Source organism: Mastacembelus armatus, chromosome 15 (genome assembly GCF_900324485.2).
Source record: "Mastacembelus armatus chromosome 15, fMasArm1.2, whole genome shotgun sequence".
Classification (NCBI taxonomy): domain Eukaryota; kingdom Metazoa; phylum Chordata; class Actinopteri; order Synbranchiformes; family Mastacembelidae; genus Mastacembelus; species Mastacembelus armatus.
Window position 1 is genome coordinate 2,161,391 of NC_046647.1, and position 25,889 is coordinate 2,187,279.

The following is a 25,889-nucleotide window of genomic DNA, read 5'->3' on the forward strand; positions in this document are numbered from 1 at the left end:
AAGTAACTGTTAAACCAGTATAGTGCAGTCTGTATCTACCACTGACAGTTTGTGAAGGGCTCCATCAGGATGGACATGAAGGAGATGAGGGAGGACAACCAGAGAACCAGAGACCTAAAACACAGAGCCATCGGGGGAGAGAGTGGAGCCCCTGCTCACATTCCATAAGGAAATGTGGATGCATGTGTGGAGAATCTGGATGTCAGTCCAGGGTGTTCACTATTAATCATACTGGCAACACTAAGAACGCTGGATGTCCCCCAGTCCTGTGGTGGTAGGAGTTGTAGTCCACGGTGGTGCCTACGCTGAGAGGATGAGATAGAAAGAAGAAAGTGTGTTTCCTGCTGGAACAGAGTCCAGGGAATCAGGGAAACTGACTGGAGCTGTTGTGGAGGCTCACACATCAGCTTATCCAGATGGAGGCCCAACAAATGTGGGGACTGCCATGAACTCAGATAAACTGTACACTGGGGGCTGGCCTACGGACAAATATTGGACACATTGACTGTGTTGTATTACAGCTATGACACTACGGTGCCTGCACTACGGGCTCGAAAGCTGATTCCAAAATGTTGCAATGTGTTACTGGCCTCTAACATGATAATATCGCCCCTGAGTGAGGCCTTGGCGCCAGTCAAGGTGAACTCCCCAACAGGGACTGACATACAGTGGGTACTGAAAGTATTCAGACCCCTTTAAATTTTTCACTCTTTGTGTCATTGCAGCCATTTTCCAAAATCAAAAAAGTTCATTTTATTTCTCATTAATGTACACTCAGCACCCCATCTTGACAGAAAAAAACCAGAAATGTAGAAATTTTTGCAAATTTATTAAAAAAGAAAAACTGAAATATCACATGGTCATAACTATTCAGACCCTGTGCTCAGTTTTGAGTAGAAGCACCCTTTTGAGCTAGCTATCAAAAGTCTTCAAAAAAAAAAAACACAAAAGTCTTTATCACCGACTACGTCGGGCCAAAAAAAAACACCAGCGGCTTCCTAGAACGCTGGACAACATAGGGGCACGGGCTATTGAGGCTTAGTGCCAGTCCAAAAAAAAACAGAATAAAAATATAACACCTCCCTGAATTCCTGAGTCCTTAAATGTTCCAGGTATGTGAAGGCGATCAGGAACCCAATAATCTCCACTGAAGTCGCTGATGGAAAACAGACAATCTGGCGGCCCTCTAGAGGCTGGCCTGCTCTATTTATCTAGGAGCAAATGAAGAACAGGTGAACCCAATCAATGACAACAAGGTCAAAACAACTGACGTAAGAAAACACATTCCTGTGTGACCCTTCAGGGTAAGGGCTGTGCCGGAAACCAGCAGCCTCAGGTCCTCACACCAACATCATGACAGACTGAAACTGTACACCTTGCCCCTGTCCAGCATCCATTTCATCTTCCCCTCCTTCTCTACCCCCTTCACCCAGTCTTTTGTGTGCGGACCTGCATGTGGGTTGGCATTAGGCGTGTGTGTGTGTGCATTATTGTTTATATTGTGGAATTATAGAGTCTTATGGTCGTGGACACAGAATCTGTCAGTCTTGGCTTTAGGACGAATTAGTCTGCGGCTGAATGAACTTCCCATTTGCCACAGTTCCTCATGAAGTGGGTGGGCAGAATTGTCCAGTATGGAGTTGATTTTGTCCATCATCCTCCTCTCTGCCACAGCCTCCAGACTGTCCAGTTCCAGTCCAACAACAGATTTTTGATCAACGTCCTGATCAACTTGTTTAGGCTGTTGTCCTCACCAGCCTTGATGCCACCTCCCCAGCTTGTTGCACACACCAAAGGAACAGTCTCCTGAGGAAGAACAGCCTGCTCTGTCCTTTCTTGAAGAGTGCATCTGTATTGTTTGACCAGTCCAGTTTGTTGTTAATGTGGACTCCAAGGTATTTGTAGGAGTCCACAATCTCTACTTCGTCTCCAAGGATGGAGACAGGGACTGGGGTCTTCCTGCTCTTCCTAAAGTCCACCACCAGTTCTCTGGTTTTCTTGATATTGAGCTTTAGACAGTTGTTGTTACACCAATCAGCAAAGCTTTTTATCAAGTGTCTGTATTCCTCATCGTTATCATTATTGATGCATCCAGTGATTAGTCATCAGAGAACTTCTGGAGGTGACAGGTTCCTGAGTTGTAGCGGAGGTCTGAGGTGTAGAATGTAAACAGGAATGGTGCGAGTACAGTTCCTTGGGGTGCACCGGTGCTGCTAACGCTATTGGTCTGATGTCACTAAGAGTACTGGGACGGCCTCTTTTTGGTAATGGGACAATACAGGAAATTTTCCATAACTTAGGCACCTTTTTGAGCCTCAGAGAGAGGTTGAAGAGTTTCTGAAAAACCTCTACAAGCTGTCCAGCACACACCTTAAGTACTCTGGAACTGATCCCATCTGGCTCTTTTGCTTTGTTGGTCTTTAGTTTAGCTAGTTCCTTCCTCACCTGTTCTGTGGCAAAGGCTGGGCCTGTGTATTGTGTTAATGAGGAGTTAAATGGTAAGGGCAGGGGAGGAGTTATTGGAGGTGAGGTATACTTCAATGTTGTATGGCTGCTGATGCAGGAGATGGTATCAGTGGGCAATGGGGAGGCAGCATTAGCAGAGATGTTGGGTGGGGGGATGTGAAGAGACCCCAAGGAATCAGCTAAGGTGGTGGAGGGAGGAGGGATGGTGTGTGAGGACACTGGGTCGGAGTAAGAAGCAGAGGCGGTGTCAAATCTGTTAAAGAACAGGTTAAGTTCATTAGCAAAGTCTGAGTCTCCTTCCACAGCAGTGTGTGACTTCTTATAACCAGTCATTATTTTCATCCCATTCCCCACCTCTTTGATATTATTCTGTCTCAACTTGTGCTCTACTCTGTCTCTATAGAGCTGCTTTGCCTCCCTCAGCTTCCTCTTGAGTTCCTTCTGCACAGTCCAGAGTTCCTCCCTGTCTCTTGCCATGAACGCCCTCTTCTTCTTGCAGGGCATTTGCCCTTGTTGGCCACCGTATTCATAGTGCCCGGCTATTTAGACCAATAGCCGGGCACTGAAGCTGCAGCAGCAAAAACTGTTGGCTGGGTGCACCAGCAGTAGTACACATTTCACATTTTTTGGTAAAATAATTAAAATGATAACCACAGTAAAAACTCAGTGAATGTAGTTGTTAATTAATTTTTGATCTGGAAGAGACTTAACTACATCTATCAACATGTCTCAATCAAAACTGTACTGCCAGAAATACAGAAAAGAATGAGAGTCTGTACCTGTATTTAAAGGGTGGCTGAAGCCAGTAGTTGGAGATGAGTGCCGAGCATACTGTGCATACTGCAAATCAGATATACTTGCAAAACTGTATGACATCAAAAAACATTGTACTACAGCAAAGCATATAAATAAATCAAAACCATATAACCCTGCAAAGCAATCTACATTACCACAGCTAGTTAAGAAAGTGGATAACTGCAAGAGTGCAGAAGCTACAATGACAATGGTCATTGCAGAACATTGTTCATTGCTAGCATGTGACCATTTAGGTATGGCTTGCACAGCTGCCTTTTCAGATTCTGTGGCAGCAACAAACTTCCACATGCACTGCACCAAATGCACGGAAATGATTAAGGGAGTATTGGCTCCTTATTTTCTGAAAAAGATAACATTAGATGTGGGAGATGAGAAGTTCAGTCTGCTTTTGGATGCGTTGACTGATGTCAGTGTTTCCAAATACCTGGGTTTGGTGATTAGGTAATTTAGTGCTAAAAAGAGAACACTTGTGTCCACATTTCTTGGGCTGGTTGAATTGGAGGCGGGCGATGCCAAATCAATAGCAAAGGCAAGAGTTGGGTTTCTCGAAAAGTGTAACCTTAAAAAAGAGAACCTTCAGGGTATTGGCACTGATAATGCCGCTGTGATGACTGGGGTGCACAATGGGGTCCAAAAGATTTTAAAGGAAGAATGTGCTTTGCCCAATTTGGTAGTCATTCGCTGTGTGTGCCATTTTTTACAACTGGCAGCATCCAAAGAAACCATCCCTAGATGTGTTAAATACTTAATCAGGGAAACTTATAAATGGTTTTCGATTTCCCCAAAACAGCAAGAGGCATACAAAGCTGTGTATGCTACCATTAACTGTGGTCAGAAACCCCTGCAGATCACCAAGTGTGTGCCACACATTGACTATCGATTGAGCTTGCGGTAACTCGTATATTGGACCAAAGGGAAGTACTGAAACTCCACCAAGACCAGTGAGCATTGCTACATGGCAGATTGCAGTTGCAGTTAAGTGATTTAACTGTGAACATACAGATCCTGTCAAGCTTTTGGACAATCTGGTTCACCTCTTATCATCAGTTTGCAGCAGAGTAGTCAACCCTATGGCAAAGATTGATGTCCTGAAGGATGCCATTGTTGGTTATCTCAGTCCAGCACCATATCTTGAGTACCTTTTTGAAAGCACAATGTCACAACTCAGTCTTGCTCCAGAGGACCGAAAGATCATTCGGAGACAATGCATCAATTATATTGTTGCTCTAAGCAAGGAGCTGCAAGCAAGGCTCCCAGACAATCTTGAAATCTTACGAAACATGGCTCTGTTCAGTATTAAGGAAACAAATTAAAAGCAACACTGAAATTATAAATGTAGCTAAGGTACTCAGGTACAAGTCAAAGTTCAGAAATAGACTGTCACTGCACACACTTAACTCCATACGCCTGGCACCACTGCAGCATACAGTTTTAAAGCCATGCCATCTTCTTCTGCTGATACCAGTTCATTGACAGAGCAGCTGGACAGTGAAGATGAAGATGATTTGCTTGCTAATCTATGAATCATCAAAGAATGGAGTTTCTGGAACTGGTGGAATCAATGGCAGGGCATTGTGAATGAAAAAAGTGCCAGAGGAAACACTGAACAGCTAACCAGCTAAGAACCACCATCCTAAGAGATGCCTAGCAACAGATACATCATATCACATTCAAGTTAAAGTGCTAGCTACAGTTGTTTGATATAATTGTTCATTTACTGATATGCCTTATTAGCATGTATAATTGCTGTTCATTTAGGTAGCATATTAACTACCAATACAGTGCTTTAATTGTTGCTTAATTGTTAACTGTTAATTTCACAAGTTAAAAAGAAAATAAATTACATAAACTGATTGTTCAAAAGAGTGTTCAATATCAGTGTTATATTTAAAAATAAAAATATCTGATTAAAAAGGTCTTGTGTTCTTATTACTATTACAAATAGCCTACTATATATAACTTTTTTCAAATAAATCTAAATTAACATATTTCAAATAATGTTTTTGCTGAGATGGCCAGTCAATTTGAGAAAACTCATTGTGTATTTTCTATATTAATTTAAATAAAGATACAATTTTGCGTTGCTATTACGTAATGATGTCATCACACAGTGATGTCACAGCATTGCAACGATTTGTTGTAACTTTTAGCAACAAATCGTTCCGCCTTTAGCAACTTCCTCTAAAAATTAGTTGGCGAGTGAGTGCGACCTCCCCCACGCTTCCAGGACTTTTTCAGACCCCTACTTAGTATGATGAGTTTTTTTTTTTTTTTTTTTTTAGTGCCCGGCTGGGTGCTGTTACCCGTTAGAAGTTTGACATCTACTGATGTGTATGACTGTGGTCATATTTTGAGTTTATCATATCTTTATTACGGACGTTGTCATTTGCTGTTTTCTGTTAGCTTTGCTTTATAGATGCGTGTTGAGATGTTTTTGATTCCTGCCGTTTCATTTCATGCCTTGTTTCTAATGGGGAGGCGGAGGCGTGTGTAACTTCTTATGTTCTGTGTTGTAGCGCAGATGTCCCTCTGGTGGTGCTGTGAGGTTATGAAAGTGCGTGTTTAATAAAGGAGCCGAGAAAGAGGACTGACATGTTCTCTCCTCGTCATCTGTATCTTTATTCTAATACGAACCCTCAATGCTCGGTTGCACTACTAATGACAATTACGACAGTGCCTGAATGTGGGTCGCACTGGTTTTACGACACTGAATGACTTCTTCCGGCAAGCATGGCGCTGGGCTTGGTGAGCTCGGCGAAGGGTTGAACATTGACCCTGTTTGGCTTCTGTTTCACAGCCGCTTTGTGTTGGCACACAGGTGTTATATCCACCGGCGCAGCGCGGCCGTAGGTAGAGGACAGGTGCGGGTTTGTGAGGTCACATGGCGGCACAGGGAGGCATCCTGTTTCAGGAGAAGGTCAGCAGGCTGCTCAGCAGGAAGGACGGAAAAGCAGTACTGAGACCTAACAGGCCTCTGTGCCTGAAGGATGCTGTAGCTAACCGCAAAGCCAAGAAGGGAGGTGAGCTTGGGACGAGCACAGATCGGTGCATGGTCTGACTGACATTGTTTGCTACAAGGTCTGAGGACGTGCACTTCCTCCACTACTAATGATCTGACATTACGGTTTTATCAGATTTGGACCTACTTACAAATTTGAGAGAGAAAAGAAACCACAGCTAAACGCGGTGCTTGCACTGCATACATGGTTTCTCCACAAGTCTAGTGAGTAGCATAAGGCTCAGTGGTTAATGGGCTGAAGTAGTTTTACATTTGCAGAGGAAATATTTAGAGTGTTAAAAGTTCGAGCTACCAAAATGTGTCTTTGTGGTGTATTTATTATTAAGTCAGTGCATTAGATACAGAGCATTAACACGTCTGTTTAGACTCTGCATGAATAATACCCCATGAATAAAGCCATCGAGGTTATGTAGTTCTTTATACCACAAGTGCTACTGCATTTTCAACTCTTTAAACTATCTCCCTTCAGCAGCAGCTGTGCCAGAACTCTCCATGCTGTGTTAGAGGTCACACAATTTAGCTATTTCAAAATACATATAACAATAATAGTAGACTTGAAACAACAAAAGTAAGAGGTCTCAGTTCAGAGCTTGTAAGCTGATGTACTGTAAACTTTTTACTGGGAGATTGTGACAACTTTGTTCACCAGCTGACTGTTATTTACACTCGACCTACCGTACCAAAGTGATTGCTAGGTGCCTGTCTGAAATAAGTGTGAGGCTAAGGCCAAGTTTGTTTTTGGATTAAAACACTGGACATAACCCTATCTAATCATCACCAAGTGATGGGTTGTCTTGACAAACATGTTATTGGACAAATGTAAATTCTGTGCACATATCAACTGGACAGCAGGAAATCTGAAAGCTAAATTCAGATTAAATACAGTGAAAGTGCTCAGCTTAAATCAACATTATTTGCGTTCAGGGGCAATTGCTTTTTCACATAGGTCCAGGCAGGTTTGAACAGTTTTTGTCCATTAATAACTGAAATCATCATGTAAAAACTGTATTTTGTATTTACTCAGTTTATCTTTGTGTAATATTAAAATTTGTTTGATGATCTAAATCATTTAAGTGGGACAAATATGCAAAAACGCAATGCAATACTTTTTCACAGCACTGTAACTTGTAAATTAGCTTTCATGAAAAGGTAAACATGAAATGTTTTCCTCTCAGAGGCCACCTGTATCACTGAGATGTCTGTCATGATGGCATGTTGGAAGCAGAACAACTTTGTGGATCATCTCTGCTCTACTGAGATGAATGCCTTCTACACTTGTGTGAAGAAGGCTCAGGTATGTTTCACACAGGCCCTGAAGTGACATGCAGACCCCTTTTTTTTTTTTTCTTTTGTGCATTCACAAGAGGTAACTCAAAGTTACACAAGTTAATTCTAATACACATGGGCTACATGTTATTAGTGAAAAAATTATCACGATGTTGGAAATTCAGGGTCGTAACGGATGCAATACATACATATATTTTCTCAATGAATTGTTGTATATCACATGACCTTCTTCAACCCTAGGTGTAATTCAGTGACAGTGCAAATTTGTGCATTATTGGGACATTGGTTACATTTGCGTGGGTACTATTAACAGTTGGAATAGATGGGAACAGTTTATATCACCTAAATATTTCAGAAGCAAGTAAGCACTGTATTGAAAACCGAGGATAAATTGTTTTAAAGGTACTGCATAATTTAGGAACATACTTAAGTTACTGTTTTTTGGTTTGTTATGGGAGAATTAAAACATGATTAACTTTCACTGACACCCATTGAATATTTATTGTATTTATTTTTGATCAAGTTGTTTTTATTCTGTTGCATATAACTAATCTTAAGCATTTACTAGAAGTACATAGATAGGACTATCAGAAATTGCTGTGGCCTGACATGGAAAAATGTAGTTAAGCAGATTTAAGTAGTCTGGTCAGAATTGTAATTTAGTAAAAACATTACACACTGAATGTCTCTAGTAACAGCACTTTCCTATTTCACAGGCTGCTATGAAGAGTCATTCTGAACAGACCAGTATCCAGGGAGGACGTCTACCACCAAAACTAGCTACAACCCTTCTTCAGAGATATCCCAACCTGCGCACTGAGATCTAGGGATCAGGCTTTGTAATGAGTTTGTAATATGGACTTGAATTCTGAAGATTTAAAAAGACGATATTGAACTGGGTCTTGGAATTTGGTTTCATCAAATCAAGGTGTTTTCCAATATATGACTGAATGACAGGATTTACTTTTATTCAACAAATTAACCAAGGAGCAGAATGTTGAAAAGCATGATTTCAACTTGAGGTTTCCAAAGCTCATTCATTTATTTCTTATTACTGAACAATTTCCTATAATGGCACTGCCATTGTATTCATAGCACATTGTGTTTTATGTTATGTGTTTGAATTATGATGTAACTTTCTGGTGGTGTTTTGCCTCTGATTTAAAAAAAAAAAAAGAATGATGGCATTTTGTCTTAACTTAATTTAGTAGAGTGGTCTGATTCACTGCAGCGATGTTTCTAGAGGATGCGATGGAATTACTCTTCTTGGGTTTCATGGCTCCTGGCTGGAACAGATAATAAAATGAAATCCACCAATCCATCTATTAGACACACACTGTTTTCTTTCTTTGGCTATGCTGTACCTTCATTTGAAGCAGATAGTCAAGTGTTTAAATTTTGCTGTGTTCTCACTGTATAGAGCCAAATTTTAACATACTCAAAAGGCAGTGTGGGCACACAGTTCTCACCAACCTCTTTTAGGAGCAGCATGAATGGAAATATATATTTTCATTTATGTACAAATGAGTCATTCACTTACAGTAAGACTTTCAGTCTTTGTGCTAAGCTCTAGGCTAAATTATATTAATAAATACACATAGCATGTTGTTTCTCTCATCTGACTGGAAAAGACAACAAGCATGTTTAATGTTGGACAGTTTCTTTAATGCTTTATCCTTTTATAATGAATTCTCTCCCTTTGGAATTCTTTCCCACATTCGTTTCACCCTCTGTTTTCTGGCAGTTGTTTTATTACAGGCACAAATAATATTTTGTTAATGATGCTGTAAGTGTGGATTTGGCTTCATGTTTTGTCTAAGATACAGGGAGGATTTAGTGCTGTTTGCACACACTGTTGTGCAAATGTGGTATTTTTGCTGTGCTCCCATGATTATCTGCCCAATGTTATAGCAAACCATTTCCCCACCCTGCTTATCACTTCCTCCCAAACATCTAGACTGCAGAGGAAACACCTCCACAGCCTGCAGCAGTCACTCCATATACACTCTTCAGGATGCTGCCTCACCCCTTCTTACCAAATTGAATATATGTTTACACACATATACTGTATAAATATATATATCTACAAATCTGTCCATTTACAAATCACTGCCTCTACGTGGCGAGTAAAATGTGGCTGTGTAACCAGTCAGATAACAGACAGCTCCTGGTAGCCTACTGAAAGGCTTTTTTTACATGATAAATTTCTGTTTGTGTCACTTTTAAGGCAAAGGGTTTGGCAACTTTGTTAAAATTAGGGAACGATTTTGTATGGCTAATAAAAACATGAAGGTTAATTACTGGTCTGTAACAAAGTGCAATAAAGGAAAGGAGCCCAATTTAACAGAAAACTAGTTTGGAAAACGAAAAGGGGTAATATCTCATCCTGGGACTGAAAGTTGGGATACATTCATGATTTGATACAGGCTATTCAGTGGTGTGGAAGTTTTAGCCCACTATAGACAAAGCACATAGAGATATTAAAAAAAAGTATTAGTATTGCTATCTTTGACATCTGAGCCGAGAAAGCGTCTGCGGCCTGTTCCCCAACAGGAACACTGATGAGTTTTGAAGATACGATCAAGATCAAGCTTTATGTTCATCTGTGTTTGTGAGAAGTTGCCAGGGAAAACAATCAGTGCCTCAAAAGTCAAATCCAGCCAATCAGGCTTTTGTATATGGAGAGAAATAATGGCACTGATTAACTCTGTCCAATCTTTGATTAGTTCTTTGATTAAGTGTGACTTAAGAGGATGTTGACTTCTACTGCTGTTTTCAGAGCCTCCACTGTTCCACAGATATCAGACTGGCAGTGAGGTGTGTATGTATGCCTATGTATACATTTTGGTCTTAAATTCAAGGTCATTTTACACGTTTTTTTCACAATATTTGACCTAAATTTTTAAAGTGCACCTCCATTCAATAATATGTTTTACTTAACTTTTACTTCACTAACTTCACTGGGTTTCCTAGTGCAGACTTTGACATTACACAGTGTCCCGAGCTCATCTTTAAAAGCTATAAGAAACGTGATATCTGTGACATCATAACTTTGTTCTCCTCTAATAAAGTGCAAAGCAGGTTGGTAGCGTGGTGGAGCAGTGGTTGGCTCACAGCAACGGTTTATTCCCATTCTGCCCTGGTGCCTTACCCTGACTTACTCTCCTGGCACTCTGTCCTACTCACATAGTATAAAGACAGGAGGCTGGGCTTAGGTTAACTGGTGACCCCAAATAAATTGTGGATGTGACTGTGTCAGTGTTTATCCGGTCTTCCAGTCATAATTGATCAATATGAAGCCGAAGTACAGAGGCTTTAAAAACGGGAAGATTTTACACCTCTTCCGGTGTCGTGTGTGTGTGTGTGTGTGTGTGCGCGCGCGCGCGCGTGTGTGTAAGAAGGGCAGGGGGGGGGGGCGTTCTCGGTATGTCCGTTCCTCGCCAGGAGCGCGTCATTTATAGCTCCGGGTTGGTTTTCTGCAGCTCAGTTCAGAGCGCACTACAGCGCAGTGTCTCTGCTGGTGTTTTCACGTTTCATATCTTATCTTTCGGGGAAAAGGAAAAGATCATCAGAAGGCGGGGCGAGGTGCTGAAGGTGTGTGTGGAAGGCGTGGAGGAGATGGTTCATTCAGCAGGATGGACCGGCGGAAGACAGTTGTGCCCGGGGTCGTCTCTTGCTGTCTGTTTCTGGCCCTCTGTGTGCCTGCGGAGGTAAGCAGGCTGCTGCCAAACATTCCCAGCCTATATAAAGCTGATGTTTACGATTTGCCTTTTAGCCTGGACAAGGCTTTGTCACGGTTTTTATGTCACGGAGGATTGTGCGCTCCTCTTATTCTGTCATTTTTAAAATAAATTTGTAGGTAATAAGTTTGGTAGCTTTTATGCTGGTGAGGAAAACAAACAATAATTTGAGACGCTGCGTTTTGTGAGCTATGTTCAAGAGCAGGTCAGCTGCGCTCAATACTAATAGATAAAAGATTCACACAGATACAAGTCTGTGCATGTTCGCTCAGCTCATGTTCAGCTGACCTGCTGTACACGGGAAGACTATTAGGTCTAGAACTCTACGGTGCTACCAATCACTTTCACTGTTTCCACTTGTCTTATACTGTCAATTCCAGGAACCTTTAGAAGAATTTATAGTGTACATGCCAGTTATACAGTTAATATAGTCTTCAAAAAACAGTAAACTAACACATGCATATCAGATCCTGAACTTCATTCAGCAAGTATTTTTTTCAAGACGAACAGATGGATGTAATATTATTGCTGAGGCTTCAGATACCATGATATTTGACTTTGCACTGCTTGCACACATGATTAGTATTTAGCTGTTATTAGCACTACGCTGAAGAAAATTTTGTGACATCCACTTATTGATGCTGAAGGCAGGTAGCAGATTATTAGGGTTTTAAAAATTGCTTGCATGGTCACAACTTAAATAGATCTGGGTGTCATCCATGTGAAAATGCAGGTGGTTATTGTGTAAAGCGAAAATAAATATTCAGCCTAGAATACAAGATGCCACTAATCTACAGTTACCAATGACAACACAGAAAAACATGTCTTTTGAACCATGGCAGGGCAGTTTCAATAATACTTATCCAGATTTCCCCAGGTCTACTTTGATCTTAGAGAACAAGATGAAGAAGCATGACTTCTTGACTTCTTGAAACATGACTTAACAGTTTCAATACTTTTTTTCTATAAGATCAGGCTGAAATTATTTCACTTTTTTTTTCATGCCTATTACAATGAGGCTTCACCCGCACTGTTTTTCTGAAAAAAGATAGCAGTTGATTCGCTCTACCTTCACTTAGCTAAAAATGGCAGCTTAAAAATTGCTGAAAAAAATGGGATCTAGTAACAAGTCGAATGAGGCGCTTTTAAAAAACACTGGTCTACCACCCCACCTAATTTGGAATTATTTTGATGCAATTTTGACCTGAAGCTGTATCTTAGAAACTAGAGCCAATTAACACTTAATTTTCCTTTATTCGTGACACAAGTCTGGTCTAGCTACTTTCATTTCTGAGGCTTTCTCCTTGTAGACCAGTGAAATCAAGCAGACTGTCAGAACAGATTCATTAGTACTTTAAAAAAAGTTGGGTTCACAGTGCTATTGTCGTGTCTGGACGACCTTGATGCTTTTTTTGTGAAGATTCCAATCTGACTAGACTATAACTGTGTCAAACTTCACTAAGTATACATGGCAGTCCTCTTCAATAGGACCACAAACAGAAGAGAGGCAACTGAATCCAAGTGTACAGGTGTTTATTTCACAAAACACAGTACAGGCAAGGTGAGTCACCCCAGGGTAGACTGGCAATGTTTCTCAAACTCCCTGCTTTTATACCTATGGTCCTCACCCTTTGACCCACCTTCTCTCATCTCATTACCACTATTAACTTCTCTTTTTTGGACATACTCGTGTCTTACCTACATATACTTACTTTTTCAAAGATGCTAATGGGGATCACCGCTCCTATCTTCTCCTTCTGGGCTATGTGTAATTCCCCCTCCTTTCCCTCAAACCTGTGGAATTCTTTATTTATTTCTTGGTCAATGATGCAATAACAGGTGTTCTCTAATGTGTACAACCACAGCTTCTTAAGCTTACTCAAACATATCCCATCTTTGTCTATGCATGGTCTAAGTGCAGGTCAGTATTCACACATGTCATTATGAGTTCTTTTAGGTACTTCCTTGTACACAGATCAGCCTTCAAGGGCACACACACACAGGATACATATTCAGCTCCTGCATGATCTAGATTTCTGAGACAATACACAACACTATCAATGTCCTTAAATGTTAAAGAAGAATATTTAAAGGACAGATTCATTTATTATAGTGTCAGTCAGTATGGTGAGATGTGATGACAGATAGGCCATATGCACTGTAAAAGTCAACAGGTTGATCCAGTCTGTTGTTATAGCATAAAACTACAAATGGAGCTGAGAAAAGAAGCCACACTAAATGCCAGACTCCAACACAGACAAGAACTAAGAAATTATGTTTGAAAACTTTCTAAGTCTGTACAGTCAGCAGATCAAAGTCTAGATCCATTTTTATTGCTTTCACTTCAATTCAGATAAGTGTGAAAGTAAAACACCATCATTTACCAGCAGAGTCAGGTAAGGCTGATGTAAGGGACTTTAACAGATATTACAATGCCCGCCCATCCATCCATCCATCCATCCATCCATCCATCCATCCATCCATCCATCCATCCATCCATCCATCCACTTCCGCTTATCTGGGGCCAGGTCATGGGGGCAGTAGCCTAAGCAGGGATACCCAGACTTCCTTTTCCCTGGACACTTCCTCCAGCTCTTCCGGGGGGACACTGAGACGTTGCCAGGCTAGCGGGAGACATAGTCCCTCCAGTGTGTGGTGGGTCTTCCCCGGGACACCTCCCCAGGGAGGCACCCAGGAGGCATCTGGAACAGATGCCCGAGCCACCTCAGCTGGCTCCTCTCAAAGTGGAGGAGCAGTGGCTCTACTCCGAGCTCCTCACAGGTGACCGAGCTCCTCACCCTATCTCTAAGGGAGCGCCTGGCCACCTTGCGGAGGAAGCTCATTTCAGCCGCTTGTATCCGAGATCTTGTCCTTTCGGTCATGACCCAAAGCTCATGACCATACGTGAGATTAGGAAAGTAGACTAAGAGCTTGGCCTTTCGGCTCAGCTCCTTCTTCACCACAACGGACCAGTACATCGACCGCTTTACTGCTGCCGATGCCCCGATCCGTCTGTCAATCTCACATTCTGTCCTTCCCTCACTCATGAACAAGACCCCAAGATACTTAAACTCCTCCACCTGAGGCAGGATCTCTCCCCTGGCCTGGAGATGGCAAGCCACCTTTTTCTGGTTGAGTACCATGGCCTCGGACTTGAAGATGATGATTCTCATCCCAGCCACTTCACACTCGGTGTGAAAGGCAGCCCTGCCTGAGTCCAACATGCACTGGGAACAGGTCTGACTTACCGGCAATGTGAACCAAGCTCCTGCTCAGTTTGTACAGAAACCGGATAGCCCTCAGCAAAGAGCCCCGGACCCCATACTGCTGGAGCACCTCCCACTGGATGTCGTGAGGGACCCGGTCGAATGCCTTTTCCAAGTCCACAAAGCACAGGTGAACTGGTTGGGCAAACTCCCATGAGCCCTCAAGCACCCTCGAGAGGGTATAGTGCTGGTCCAGTGTTCCGCGACCAGGACGGAAACCGCATTGTTCCTCCTGGATCCGAGGTTTCACCACCGGCCGGATCCTCCTCTCCAGTACCCTGGCATAGACCTTCCCCGGAAGGCTGAGGAGTGTGATCCCTCTGCAGTTGGAACACACCCTCCGGTCCCCTTTCTTAAAAAGAGGAACCACCACCCTGGTCTGTCCCCGAACGCCACGCAATGATGCACAGGCATGTCAGCCATGACAGCCCAACAACATCCAGAGACTTGACCTGGGGTGGATGAGATCCGCCCCGAGACTACTACTTTTAATTACAATGCTCAAATCCCCAAAACTAAAGTGCACTAATATTAACCTAAAAAAAACATCTGTTCAAAACACAAGCTCAGGGAACACAAAACAGAATGAATGCATCAGTTTTGTAACACATTTACCTACATGGAAATTCTCATCATAGACTCCAGGGTTCTTTAGATGAAAGTCGAACCTGTTGAAGGAACATCATGTAAAAGACTTGCAGTATAATAAGTGCCCTGTGGTCATTGCTTGGGAACCCCTTTGCCTTCAGCTTGTGAATCTTGACTTACAACTTTGATTTGTTCCATGATGTTGTATTTCTTCCATAGGTCTCTGAAGGTGCATACATGAATGCAGTGCAAAGTACAGGTGAGTGCTGTCTTAAACCTTTTTATTAATGTGCTTGTTTTGGCCAAATGTGAACAGCTACATGCTCTTTATTGAAATGTATGGTCTCATAACAAGTGTGAACTTTGTGTTGCAGCAAAGGATAGGCACAACTTCACACCTAGTCAAGATTAACTTTATTTTTACAAGTTAGAACTACAAATGCCATTTAGCCTAAACTTTCTAATTCCTTTTTGTAAGTCTCAAATCATCTGCAGCCCTAAAATGTAATATTCAGCCTCCATACCAAATCCCTTTAACAAATGCAGACCTTTTGTGTAGCCCCCCAATTTCTACCCCTTGCTGCTCTGAACAATATCAGCTGTATTGCCAAGCTTTACCTTGGAATCTAGCAGTTAACAGCCGAGGAGACATTCAGTGAACTATACAGAATTCAGCTTGTAAATGGATGTATTGTATTTCTGAAAGTATATTATTAAATAAGTGTTGTTCTGGGTTGTTGTTGGTGGTGGTGTGTGTGTGTGTGTGTGTGTGTGTGTGTGTGTGTGTGTGTGTGTGTGTGTGTGTCTGTGTGTGTCTGTGTGTGTCTGTGTGTGTCTGTGTGTGTGTGTGTGTGTGAACCAGTCATAGATAGTCTCCCCATGTAGCAGTTTTATAGATCAATTTTGGAGTTGTAAATGCTTCTGGTTGCTATTTAGTGTCTTCCTTGCATTTCAAACACAACATTGACCTGTTAAAGCCCCATCTGCCCACCAGATGAATGAGGCATGCTACCAGCTTTATATAGAGCCTGTGTTCACTCCAGGACCCCAAAACCTGGGGAAGAGTCCTGAAGCTGCTTGTGGGACCATTTATTGTGGTCCTTTTATTAAAGTGTGAAAACTAACAGTCAGCTAATGAGTAGAAACAGCAGTTATCGCCTGAACAATTTTGTATTTTGTTTATCCCATATAATAACTTGACTGTTAGTTAGTTAGTAGTTAGCTAGCTAGTATTTCTCCTTACAGTAATGTAACTGGTAATATTAGCAGGATAGTGAGGACAGGACAAAAAGCAACTTAGAATATAATATGCATCCAGGTATTCAAGGCAGTGTGACCACCATTGTGGATGAACAGTAACACTGACAGTCATTGTTATTATGTGGGTTGAACTGTCCTGGTGTGGTGAGTATAATTAACTGTACCAGTGTCTTAGTCAACAGGATGGGCAGCATTTTGTCCAATCTGTACTGGTGCCTGTGGAACAACTGAGTGTGCACTCTTTAAAAGGTTACAGTTTGAGAGTGGACTTGTCATGGGGTGCTGAAGGTTTACATCAGCATGGCCAGATAGCGACCTCTTTGGGGCCACATGACAGGGCGAGATTCAAGATAGAACACTTCCATAGCAATGCTCACCTATTTCTTAGCACATTACATCATGTTTTGTGTATTGGTTACTGACCAACCAAATGCCCAGTGTAGCACCACGCAGAAGCAGTAACGAAAGATTACTCAGATCATTAACCTAAGTAAAAATACCACAATGTACAACTGTTGTGTTACAAGTTGTTATGGCCCAGGCCTCTATAATAGTGTAATTTGTTCTCTTTGAAGTGCCTATGTTTTTGTGTGGGGGTGAGCATTCTGTATTATGAATGTTGGTGTGTGTGTAAAATCTAGGTTATGCCATTTGATTGGCTGTTCCTGGAAGAGGTAGACATCATCCATTGTTTCTGCAGCGCTTCCTGTATTTTTAAAAGTGTCTCAAGTCCAACCATCCAGTGGCCGCCTCTAACAGCAGCGGCTGGTTTTCCCAGTCCTCGGCCTCCAAATATTGCATTAGCGTGTAGACAGCTTTTTTTTTTTTTTTACTTTGTCAATTTGTACTTAATTTTGTATATAGCACTGAAGTGAACTGCCATTTTGTTTTGACACCACTTGGTGTTATTTTTTGGACACCAAATGGTGGGAAGTTAAGTTTAGCAGTTATCTTTTTTGTTGTTTTTGCTCAGGGATTAGGGAGCACTATTTATATGAGATAGTTCCTTCTGTTTGTTGATTGGCTTTGGTTCACCCTTCTTTTTTCAAGTTAAAACTGAGTATGCAAATTTTAGTTTAGGGACTGGGGAGGGAGCAAACCTGCTTTTATGTTGCGCACTTTTCTCCTTACACAACAGCGTAACAAAGTATCAAAAACCAAATACTCTAGGTGTATAATGACCCCAATGAAAGGAGGTTTGTGTTAATGTTAATGTTGTTAATGTGTTAATGGTGTTTATATTGGAGTATGCCTTAGTCTTTTTTATGCTGGTTAAGTCTACAATATTTACAGTGGTGTAGTTGTTATGGAGTGAAGTTTATTTCCAGTTTTGGACTTTTATTTTGGTTAGTTTCCTGTTGTTCTCCTGTGTCATTCTTGGTTAGTTTTATGTTCATTAGGTTGATCAGTTTCACCTGTGTTAGATTAGTCTTGGTTTTGAATGTATTTATACCCCTTGTGTTTCTTTGTTCGCTGTTGGAGCATTAACTTAACGTTTGTGTCTCTTATGTCCAAGGAGAGCTTTTTAGTTTTTGATTTATGCCCAGCCCACAGAGTGGCGGATATTATATTGACTGCCTGCCTGCCGAGTGGCGGAGATGTTTTTTGCCTGTTCCAGGTAAATCCAGGCAAAATAAAGAATCTTGTCCTGCATTTGGGTCCTCTTCTCTCCTCCTTCACCACCACCACCACTTCGTAACAGTAGTAGTGTCACACACAAGTAAAAGTGGAATGAACCAAGAAAATCAACCTTGAGGGTCTTCTTTTGAACAAATTCAAGAGAAGTCTGAAATTATATTTGGTTGTAATTTCTAAGTACTTTTAAGTTCTATATTACAATCCAGTGTTTTCTATGGCAGCAGTGTGTCAATATATGACATTTGCTCTAATAGAATATCTATGACACTATGTCATAGATATTCTGTTCCATAATGCTTACACTATATTCAAAACCAGACCCCATGTTTTATTTCCTCTACCAGAGGCCTGGGAGCTCAAAGGTCCTGCACAGTATCTTAGCTGTTTCCTAGCATTGCTCTCTTCTGGACAGAGATCTCAGATGTTGCTCCGAGGAGCTGATGGAGCCACACTCCCAGTTTGGGGGTCACAGCCCCAAGTATTCTGATTCCTTTCACATCTTTTCTAGCACTTCTTTCAGCCCTTGGTATTTCTTAAGCTTCTCATGTTCCTTCTTTCTGATGTTGCTATCACTTGGGATTGCTACATCTACCACTATGGCTTTCTTCTGCTGTTTGTCCACCACTACTATGTCCGGTTGGTTAGCCATCACCAGTTTGTCAGTCTGTATCTGGAAGTCCCAGAGGATCTTAGCTCGGTCATTCTCCACCACCTTTGGACGTGTGTCCCATTTTGACCTTGGGACCTCCAGCCCATACTCGGCACAGATGTTCCTGTACACTATGCCAGCCACTTGGTTATGACATTCCATGTATGACTTGCCTGTTAGCATCTTATGTCCTGCTTTTATGTGCTGAATTGTCTCAGGGGTCTCTTTGCACAGCCTGCACCTGGGGTCCTGCCTCATGTGGTACACACTAGCTTTCTGTTGACCTTGAATTTCCATAAGTGCCTCTAAGCTATGTTTCATTCCAGCTTTATCCAGCCATTGGTAGGATTTTTTGATATCAGCCACTTCCATTTACCTGTGGGAGTTCGAAGTACTTCTAACTGTCCTCAACATCCACTATGTTGCCTTCAGCAGTCGCTCGGTTCTGGCAACCTTCCCTCTTCTTGTTATCCAACCACATTTATCCAGTCCGACTGAACTTCTAATGTTGTTGCTGTAGATCCTAGGGGTATGGCTTAGTGAGTCAGTGTCTCTTTCACTCGTGGCACACAGCTTGACATCATCCATGCAGATGAGGTGAGTTGAGATGGTTGCTCATTCCATAGTCAGTATCTGTAACCACTCTTGGTTATTATTTTGCTGAGTGGGTTCGGGCCTCTGCAGAACAGCAGCGAGGACAATGCATCTCCTTGGTAGATGCCACACTTGGTAGTGACTTTTGTGATTGGCTTGAAGTTGGCCTCTAGGTTTGTTTTCCACAGTCCCATTGAGTTCTTGAATGAAGGCTGTTAGAGTCCTGTTGATGTTGTACAGTTTCAAGCATTGCAGGATCCATGTGTGAGGCATTGAGTCATAGGGTTTCTTGTAGTCAAACCAGGCGGTGCACAGGTTGGTCTGTCTGATCATACAGTGGAGTTTCTATCAGTTCCTTATTGGGCAGTAGTTGGATTGTACCGCTCCCTTCTGGGGGTCCTTCAGGATTAGGACTGTCCTACCTTCAGTTGGCCATTAAGGGTAGGTCCCATCCACTAACAACTGGTTCATTTGTGTAGCTAGGTGTTCATGGAGTGAGGTTTGCTAAGGTTAGCCAGTATGCGTGGATGATGTTTGAGCCTAGTGTTGTCCAGGCCTTCATGTTTGAGACTTTCTCTAATGTCTCCCACTGTGATGATTACTGGATCTTTTTCAGGGAGGTTGCTGTGGTTTGTGCTTAAGTTCGTCAGACACTGAGCATTGTTGTTATGTGAATGTGAGTGTGTTTGTCTCTGTGTGTCAGCTCTGTGATAAACTGGTGATCTGTCCAGGGCGTACCCCGCCTCTCACCCCATGTCAGCCAGAATTAGCTTTAGCCCTCATGACCCTGATGCACCAGGATAAGCTGTAGATGATGGATGGATGTTTATAATAATTCTTTGCTATACTGTTAAGCTCATTGTTTTGCTGTTCTGTTTGTAATATGATTTAGTAAATAAAGACTGTATGCCTGATTAAGTGATGGTCTGTGTCTCCAGCTCCACACTCCTGTTCAGAAGGCTTGACAGAACTGGGCTATTATAACGGCTCAGTTTCACACACGGAGTCAGGTGCCCCCTGCCTGAAGTGGACAGATTTCCCATACTACATGCAGCAGTATCCAGGTCGAGGCCTGGGAGACCATAACTTCTGTCGAAACCCAGACCTAGAGACCAACCCCTGGTGCTTCTTCAGGCAGAAATCTGGGGCCATCAGCTGGGCCCACTGCGACTGCCATCAGGGTGAGCTAAGGCAGGGCTCCAGGTATCTAAGGATGGGTCGATGAATGGACGAGTGGTTAAACTGATGAATACATATCACAGGCACAAAGTCTCCTGCCCCTGGGTTTTTTCTATATAGGGGTATGTCTCTATGCTTTAATTATCTGCTATATGGGCATGGTAGATAGGGATAGATAGGTATTGATAGTAGGTAACTGGAGAAGAGGCAGAAGCAACTGTTTGAAAGTGGACAAATTAGGTCAGCAGCTTTATGGTAAGCTTCAGACAAAGCGTTACATTACCTCTATATTTGTTACCCCAAAATTCAGAAAAAGGCTGAATAATTCTAACTAAAACAAGCATCTTCTAAAAGTATACCAAAGTATTACTGTATATATATTCATGTTTTGTATCAAGTTTGCTTGTGAAAAATCTTCCTGTGTCATCTGCAGGTGCAGTCAGATTGGTAGGAGGGTCATCAGGCAACACTGGGCGTTTGGAGGTCTATCTGAATGGCCAGTGGGGTTCAGTATGCGACACACACTGGACTGACCGTGATGCCAGCGTCATATGCAGACAACTTGGACTGGGGTGAGGGGATTCTCACAGACATGTTTCTGTTGCTACTTTGTTGCTTTCCTGGGCGAATTTGATTGGCAGTATTTTAGGTCTCAATATTCTACATGAAAAATGCTGATGCCTTATTACAGTGTGTTTTTGCAAGTATCCATTCATAATATTCTGAGGGATACCAACAACTTCTCATATTCCCCTAGTGCTAAATAGTATCACTTTTGACTGGTCAGAACTTAGTTTGTACACTATCTTTGTTTTAAAAGTCCATCAAATCAGATCCCTTTATGCCATGGTTGCCAGGCACATCTCATACAAGGAACAGAGCTCGTTGGACCCACTTGCAGGACCAGCACTGATCTTCGGTGGTAGTGGCTGAAGATGGATGAGTGCCAAGACGTCTGATGAAGCAGGACACTGCAAGATGCTATGAAAAGCTTTAGCGATGAACATTAGGGAAATGAGGGACTGGGGTCTGCAGGCAAGAGTTATGGGCATGCTCAATCCATCAGAGTCCCTCTGGAAAGTGAAGTTTTGGGACCAAAGCATTGTTGGCTGCTTTTCATCTCCTGGTTAAACCACTCTGTCTGGCCAATGGACCAGAGGTCTACATCCCGAAGAACCCATGAGAACAGATGATGTGCTATAACATAATTTATAACACAATCTTAGCTTTCCCCATCTGGCTGTCAGAAAACAATGCCCCTGACCAGGAGAGTCTGCCCCTTTCTGGTCAGGAGCAATATGCACCTCCCTGTCTCTCCTTCTTCCTTCTTATCTCTAAGGCAGGAGTCAATATGGATGTCCAGTGTGATGTAGGTGTTAAGGTCAGGCAGGAGCTGGACTGGGTCAAGGAGTCTAGGAACGAAAGCATCATAAAACCAGAACGAGACATCACCAGGGATCGAGAAGATGGGGGACTGCTGTTCCCATTTTGTGTTCTCCCATTCTACGCACCCCAGTCAGAACTTAAGCACTTTAAAGTCAGAATTTTGCTAGTTATCATTGACTTTGTATGGAAAATTGCATATACATGCTTTGAGGTATATGTATGTATGTGTTTAAAAGTAGAATATCTGTGTATCTCTTGTTGTCCATGCAGTGAGATTGGTACAGCTCTGCAGCATTCCTACTTTGGTCCGGGATCCGTCTTCCACTATGAACGCCTGGGTTGCCGTGGTAATGAGAATTCCCTGCTGGAGTGCCGAAATAGGAAGTTTGTCACTACTGACTGCAACCATGGCAACGAAGCAGGGGTGGATTGTGCTGAACCAGAAGGTGAGACCATACCTTACATTATATAATAAACAAATACATGACCAATGGATAATAACTGATACATCACATAACTGTATTTGTTGGCATTTGCTGTTTTTTTTGTTTCAAAATAATTTCAAGATGTCAGTAGCTGCACACATCAGTATTAATATACAATCAAAAGTACCCAATCACTACACAGAACAGTTTTGTTGGGTTTTGTTGTCTACAGTGGTTGGGTCCCAGTCATTCACTAGTTAAAATTTCTTATGCGCATAACAAAAACATTTTTTAAACAGCCCAGTACCCAGACATAAATAAACAGACATGGCAGCAGGTCCATGGTGTCAGATTAGGTCTCTACGGGGGCCATACCATCTTGTGGTAGTTGTTGTTCTTCTTCCTGTCTGAAAATTGTTGTTTATATCTCTGGCTGAAAGTTTGCCACTAATCAGACATTGATGATATTGCATGATATGAATGTAAATCTAAAGCTTTTAAGTGCCTAAAATATAAGCAGAACTGCAGCTGTCTAAAATACACAGTTAAGAGGCACATAGGACTAACACCACATGCCCCCCACCGCAGAGACATATTTCATGTGCATTACTGGCTTAATTGTTGCTTCACCATTTGTTCTTCAGGCACTGGCATGCCTTTGAGGCTAGTGGGAGGCCTGGAAGACTTTGAGGGTCGTGTTGAGGTGTACCATGATGGCAAGTGGGGAACCATTTGTGATCACAATTGGGATGACACTGATGCTGAGGTGGTGTGCCGACAGCTGGGCCTAGGGTAAGAAACAGCTCCTGTGCAACTACTATGAAAATAATGTTAGGCTCAAACTCCTGTGGTACCTATGGTAGCCATATCTTCCTACCCAAAGCTCCATCAGTTTGTACCACTAAATCATAGGTCACTAACAGGCAGCCCGCGGTGCAGACCCAAAAGCTGCCCCATACGGACCCGGACCTACAGCCAAAACAGAAGGTTATGATTTAAAACCTAATGGGACGCTTTTATTTCCACCGGCGCCGTTTTTGTAGACTTTACGGTAGTGGAAACGCACAGACCAATTGCATGCGAGTTGAGCCATCCCACGTGATACCACTCAGCCAATCAAGTCTGTGCATTCCAGGCGGTAAACATTACGACTCTAATGTCTAAACAGAGCTAGAGGCAAATTACACATGAAAAGACGGTACAAAGAAAAAGAAAAAAGGCGATACATGTAGAAAACAAAGGGAGAGAAACAGGCGAGTGTGACGGAGAAAGGGAGAGAAACTTAAGGAACAAATGGTGCCCTCCAAAAAGAGAAAAGTGGACTGCGAAAATAGTGCATTTAATCTGGAATGGACAGACTCATTTCTGTTCATACTTCCCACTGGGAACACTAAACCAGTGTGTCTCATATGTTCAGAAACCGTGGCACTTATTAAAAGTGACAATGTGAAACGCCATTATGAGACACAACATAAAGATTATGAATTCATTTGATTTGACAGTCAGGTATTGATTACATGCAGATGTTGATAAAACTACTAGGCTACTTAAATATATATCACACTAACTAGTTAGACATTATGATCTTCTGGACCTTTGCTTCAAGAAATTTTCTCTAATTGGACCTCTTTAAATTTTAGTTGAATACCCCTGCTCTAAATGAATACAAAAGTACTAGGGCATGTAGACAATCTACCTGTATACAGCCACAAGAGGCATCAATTAAATTCAATTTTATTTGTATAGCGCCAAATCACAATACAAATCATCGCAAGGCACTTTACAAAAACAAAAAAACCAACAAACCCCTTATGGGCAAGACGTTGGCAACAGTGGAGAGGAAAAACTCTCTTTAACGGAAGAAAAAACCTCCAGCAGAACCAGGCTCAGTTTGGGCGGCCATCTGCCTCGACCGGTTGGGGTGAGTGGATAGAGGAGAGAGAAAAGAACCGCAACAATAAACAACAAATAGACACTGCAGGTTGGTGGTACCAGTAACTGCACATCAGCGATATACAGCTCTAGGACCAGGGACACCTGCAGAAGGTACAGAGAGAACAGAGAGAGAGGGAGAGAGCACAAACTAGGGGAGAGAGAGAGACATTCTATGGTGGAATATACATGTGAGGGAGGAGGGGAGAGGAGAGGAAGAGAGGGGAAGGGAAGGAAGGGTTAGGGTAGGGGAGCTCAGTGCATCCCTAATTAAGGGATGGTTCAGGGTTACCTGAAACCAGCTCTAACTATAAGCTTTATCAAAAAGGAAGCTTTTAAGTCTAGCCTTGAAAGTACAGAGAGTGTCTGCCTCCTGAATCCAGACTGGGAGCTGGTTCCAGACGAGAGGAGCTTGATAGCTAAAGGCTCTGCCTCCCATTCTACTTTTAGAAACTCTGGGAACCACAAGTAGACCTGCACCCTGAGAGTGAAGTGGCATGATGGTCTATTGGGATAATATGGTACTATGAGGTCTTTAAGGTATGAAGGACCTTGATCATGAAAGGATTTGTATGTGAGAAGAAGGATTTTAAATTCTATTCTGTATTTTACAGGGAGCCAATGAAGAGAAGTCAATATAGGAGAAATATGATCTCTCTTGCTAGTTCCTGTCAGGACTCTGGCTGCGGCATTCTGGATTAACTGGAGGCTTTTTATGGAGATACTGGGACATCCAGATAGTAAGGAGTTACAGTAATCTAGCCTTGAGGTAACAAATGCATGGACTAGTTTTTCTGCATCATTTTGAGACAGGATGTTCCTAATTTTGGCAATGTTGCGCAGGTGAAAGAATGCAGTTCTAGAGATTTGTTTTATGTGTGAGTTAGTCCTGGTCAAAAATAACTCCAAGGTTTTTCACAGTAGTGCTGGAGGCCAGGGCTATGCCATCTAAAATAGCTATAATTTTTGAAAAGTTATATCTGAAGTTTTTAGGCCCAAATACAATAACTTCTGTTTTCTCTGAATTTAAAAGTAGAAAGTTACTGGTCATCCAGGCCTTTATGTCAGTTAGACAGGCTTGAAGTCTGGTTAACTGGTTTGTATTAACAGGTTTCATAGACAGTTACAGTTGAGTGTCATCTGCATAGCAGTGGTAATTAATAGAGTGCTTCCTAATAACATTGCCTAAAGGAAGCATGTACAAGGTGAACAGAATTGGTCCTAGCACAGAACCTTGTGGAACTCCATAACTAACTTTTGTGCATGTGGAAGGTTCATCTTGGACATGAACAAACTGGAATCTGTCCGATAAATAGGTTTGGAGCCATTTTAATGCTGTTCCTGTGATACCAGTCACATGCTCCAGTCTCCAGTAATAAGATGCTGTGGCCAATAGTGTCAAATGCAGCACTAAGGTCTAGGAGGACAAGTATAGAAACAAAGCCATTATCTGAGGCTAAGAGAAGATTGTTGGTGACTTTTAACAGTGCTGTTTCTGTACTATGATGTGCTCTAAATCCTGATTGAAAATCTTCAAATAGTTCATTTCTGTGTAAGTAGTCTGATGGCTGCTTAGCAACAGCTTTTTCAAGGATTTTAGAAATAAATGGTAGGTTGGATATTGGTGTATAATTAGCCAAGACT

The 25,889-nt window shown here is 42.1% G+C and overlaps 2 protein-coding genes across 2 annotated transcripts in view; both read left to right on the plus strand.

The window, feature by feature from the left end:
- Positions 1-5,968: 5,968 nt before the first annotated feature.
- chchd1 (coiled-coil-helix-coiled-coil-helix domain containing 1) lies at positions 5,969-8,909 on the plus strand. The gene is made up of 3 exons (XM_026308795.1): positions 5,969-6,302; positions 7,477-7,595; positions 8,305-8,909. The coding sequence occupies exons 1-3, from the start codon at positions 6,164-6,166 to the stop codon at positions 8,413-8,415; spliced, it is 369 nt and encodes a 122-aa protein (XP_026164580.1). The 5' UTR covers positions 5,969-6,163; the 3' UTR covers positions 8,416-8,909.
- A 2,151-nt stretch (positions 8,910-11,060) lies between these two features.
- Positions 11,061-25,889, plus strand: part of LOC113131487 (neurotrypsin) — a 47,235-nt gene continuing 32,406 nt past the window's right edge. Inside the window, exons 1-6 of the mRNA XM_026308791.1 lie at positions 11,061-11,298; positions 15,402-15,441; positions 20,262-20,504; positions 20,936-21,074; positions 22,159-22,334; positions 22,958-23,105. Of these exons, the coding sequence (XP_026164576.1) occupies positions 11,224-11,298; positions 15,402-15,441; positions 20,262-20,504; positions 20,936-21,074; positions 22,159-22,334; positions 22,958-23,105 (821 nt within the window). The 5' untranslated portion in view covers positions 11,061-11,223. The remainder of the gene's footprint in view (positions 11,299-15,401; positions 15,442-20,261; positions 20,505-20,935; positions 21,075-22,158; positions 22,335-22,957; positions 23,106-25,889) is intronic.

Excerpts from the sequence above, each read along its gene's own strand:
- chchd1 (XM_026308795.1), top strand. The coding sequence starts at position 6,164 with ATGGCGGCACAGGGAGGCATCCTGTTTCAGGAGAAGGTCAGCAGGCTG. Across the intron at positions 6,303-7,476 it reads CCGCAAAGCCAAGAAGGGAG|AGGCCACCTGTATCACTGAG; the intron begins GTGAGCTTGGGA and ends TTTTCCTCTCAG. Across the intron at positions 7,596-8,304 it reads CTTGTGTGAAGAAGGCTCAG|GCTGCTATGAAGAGTCATTC; the intron begins GTATGTTTCACA and ends CCTATTTCACAG.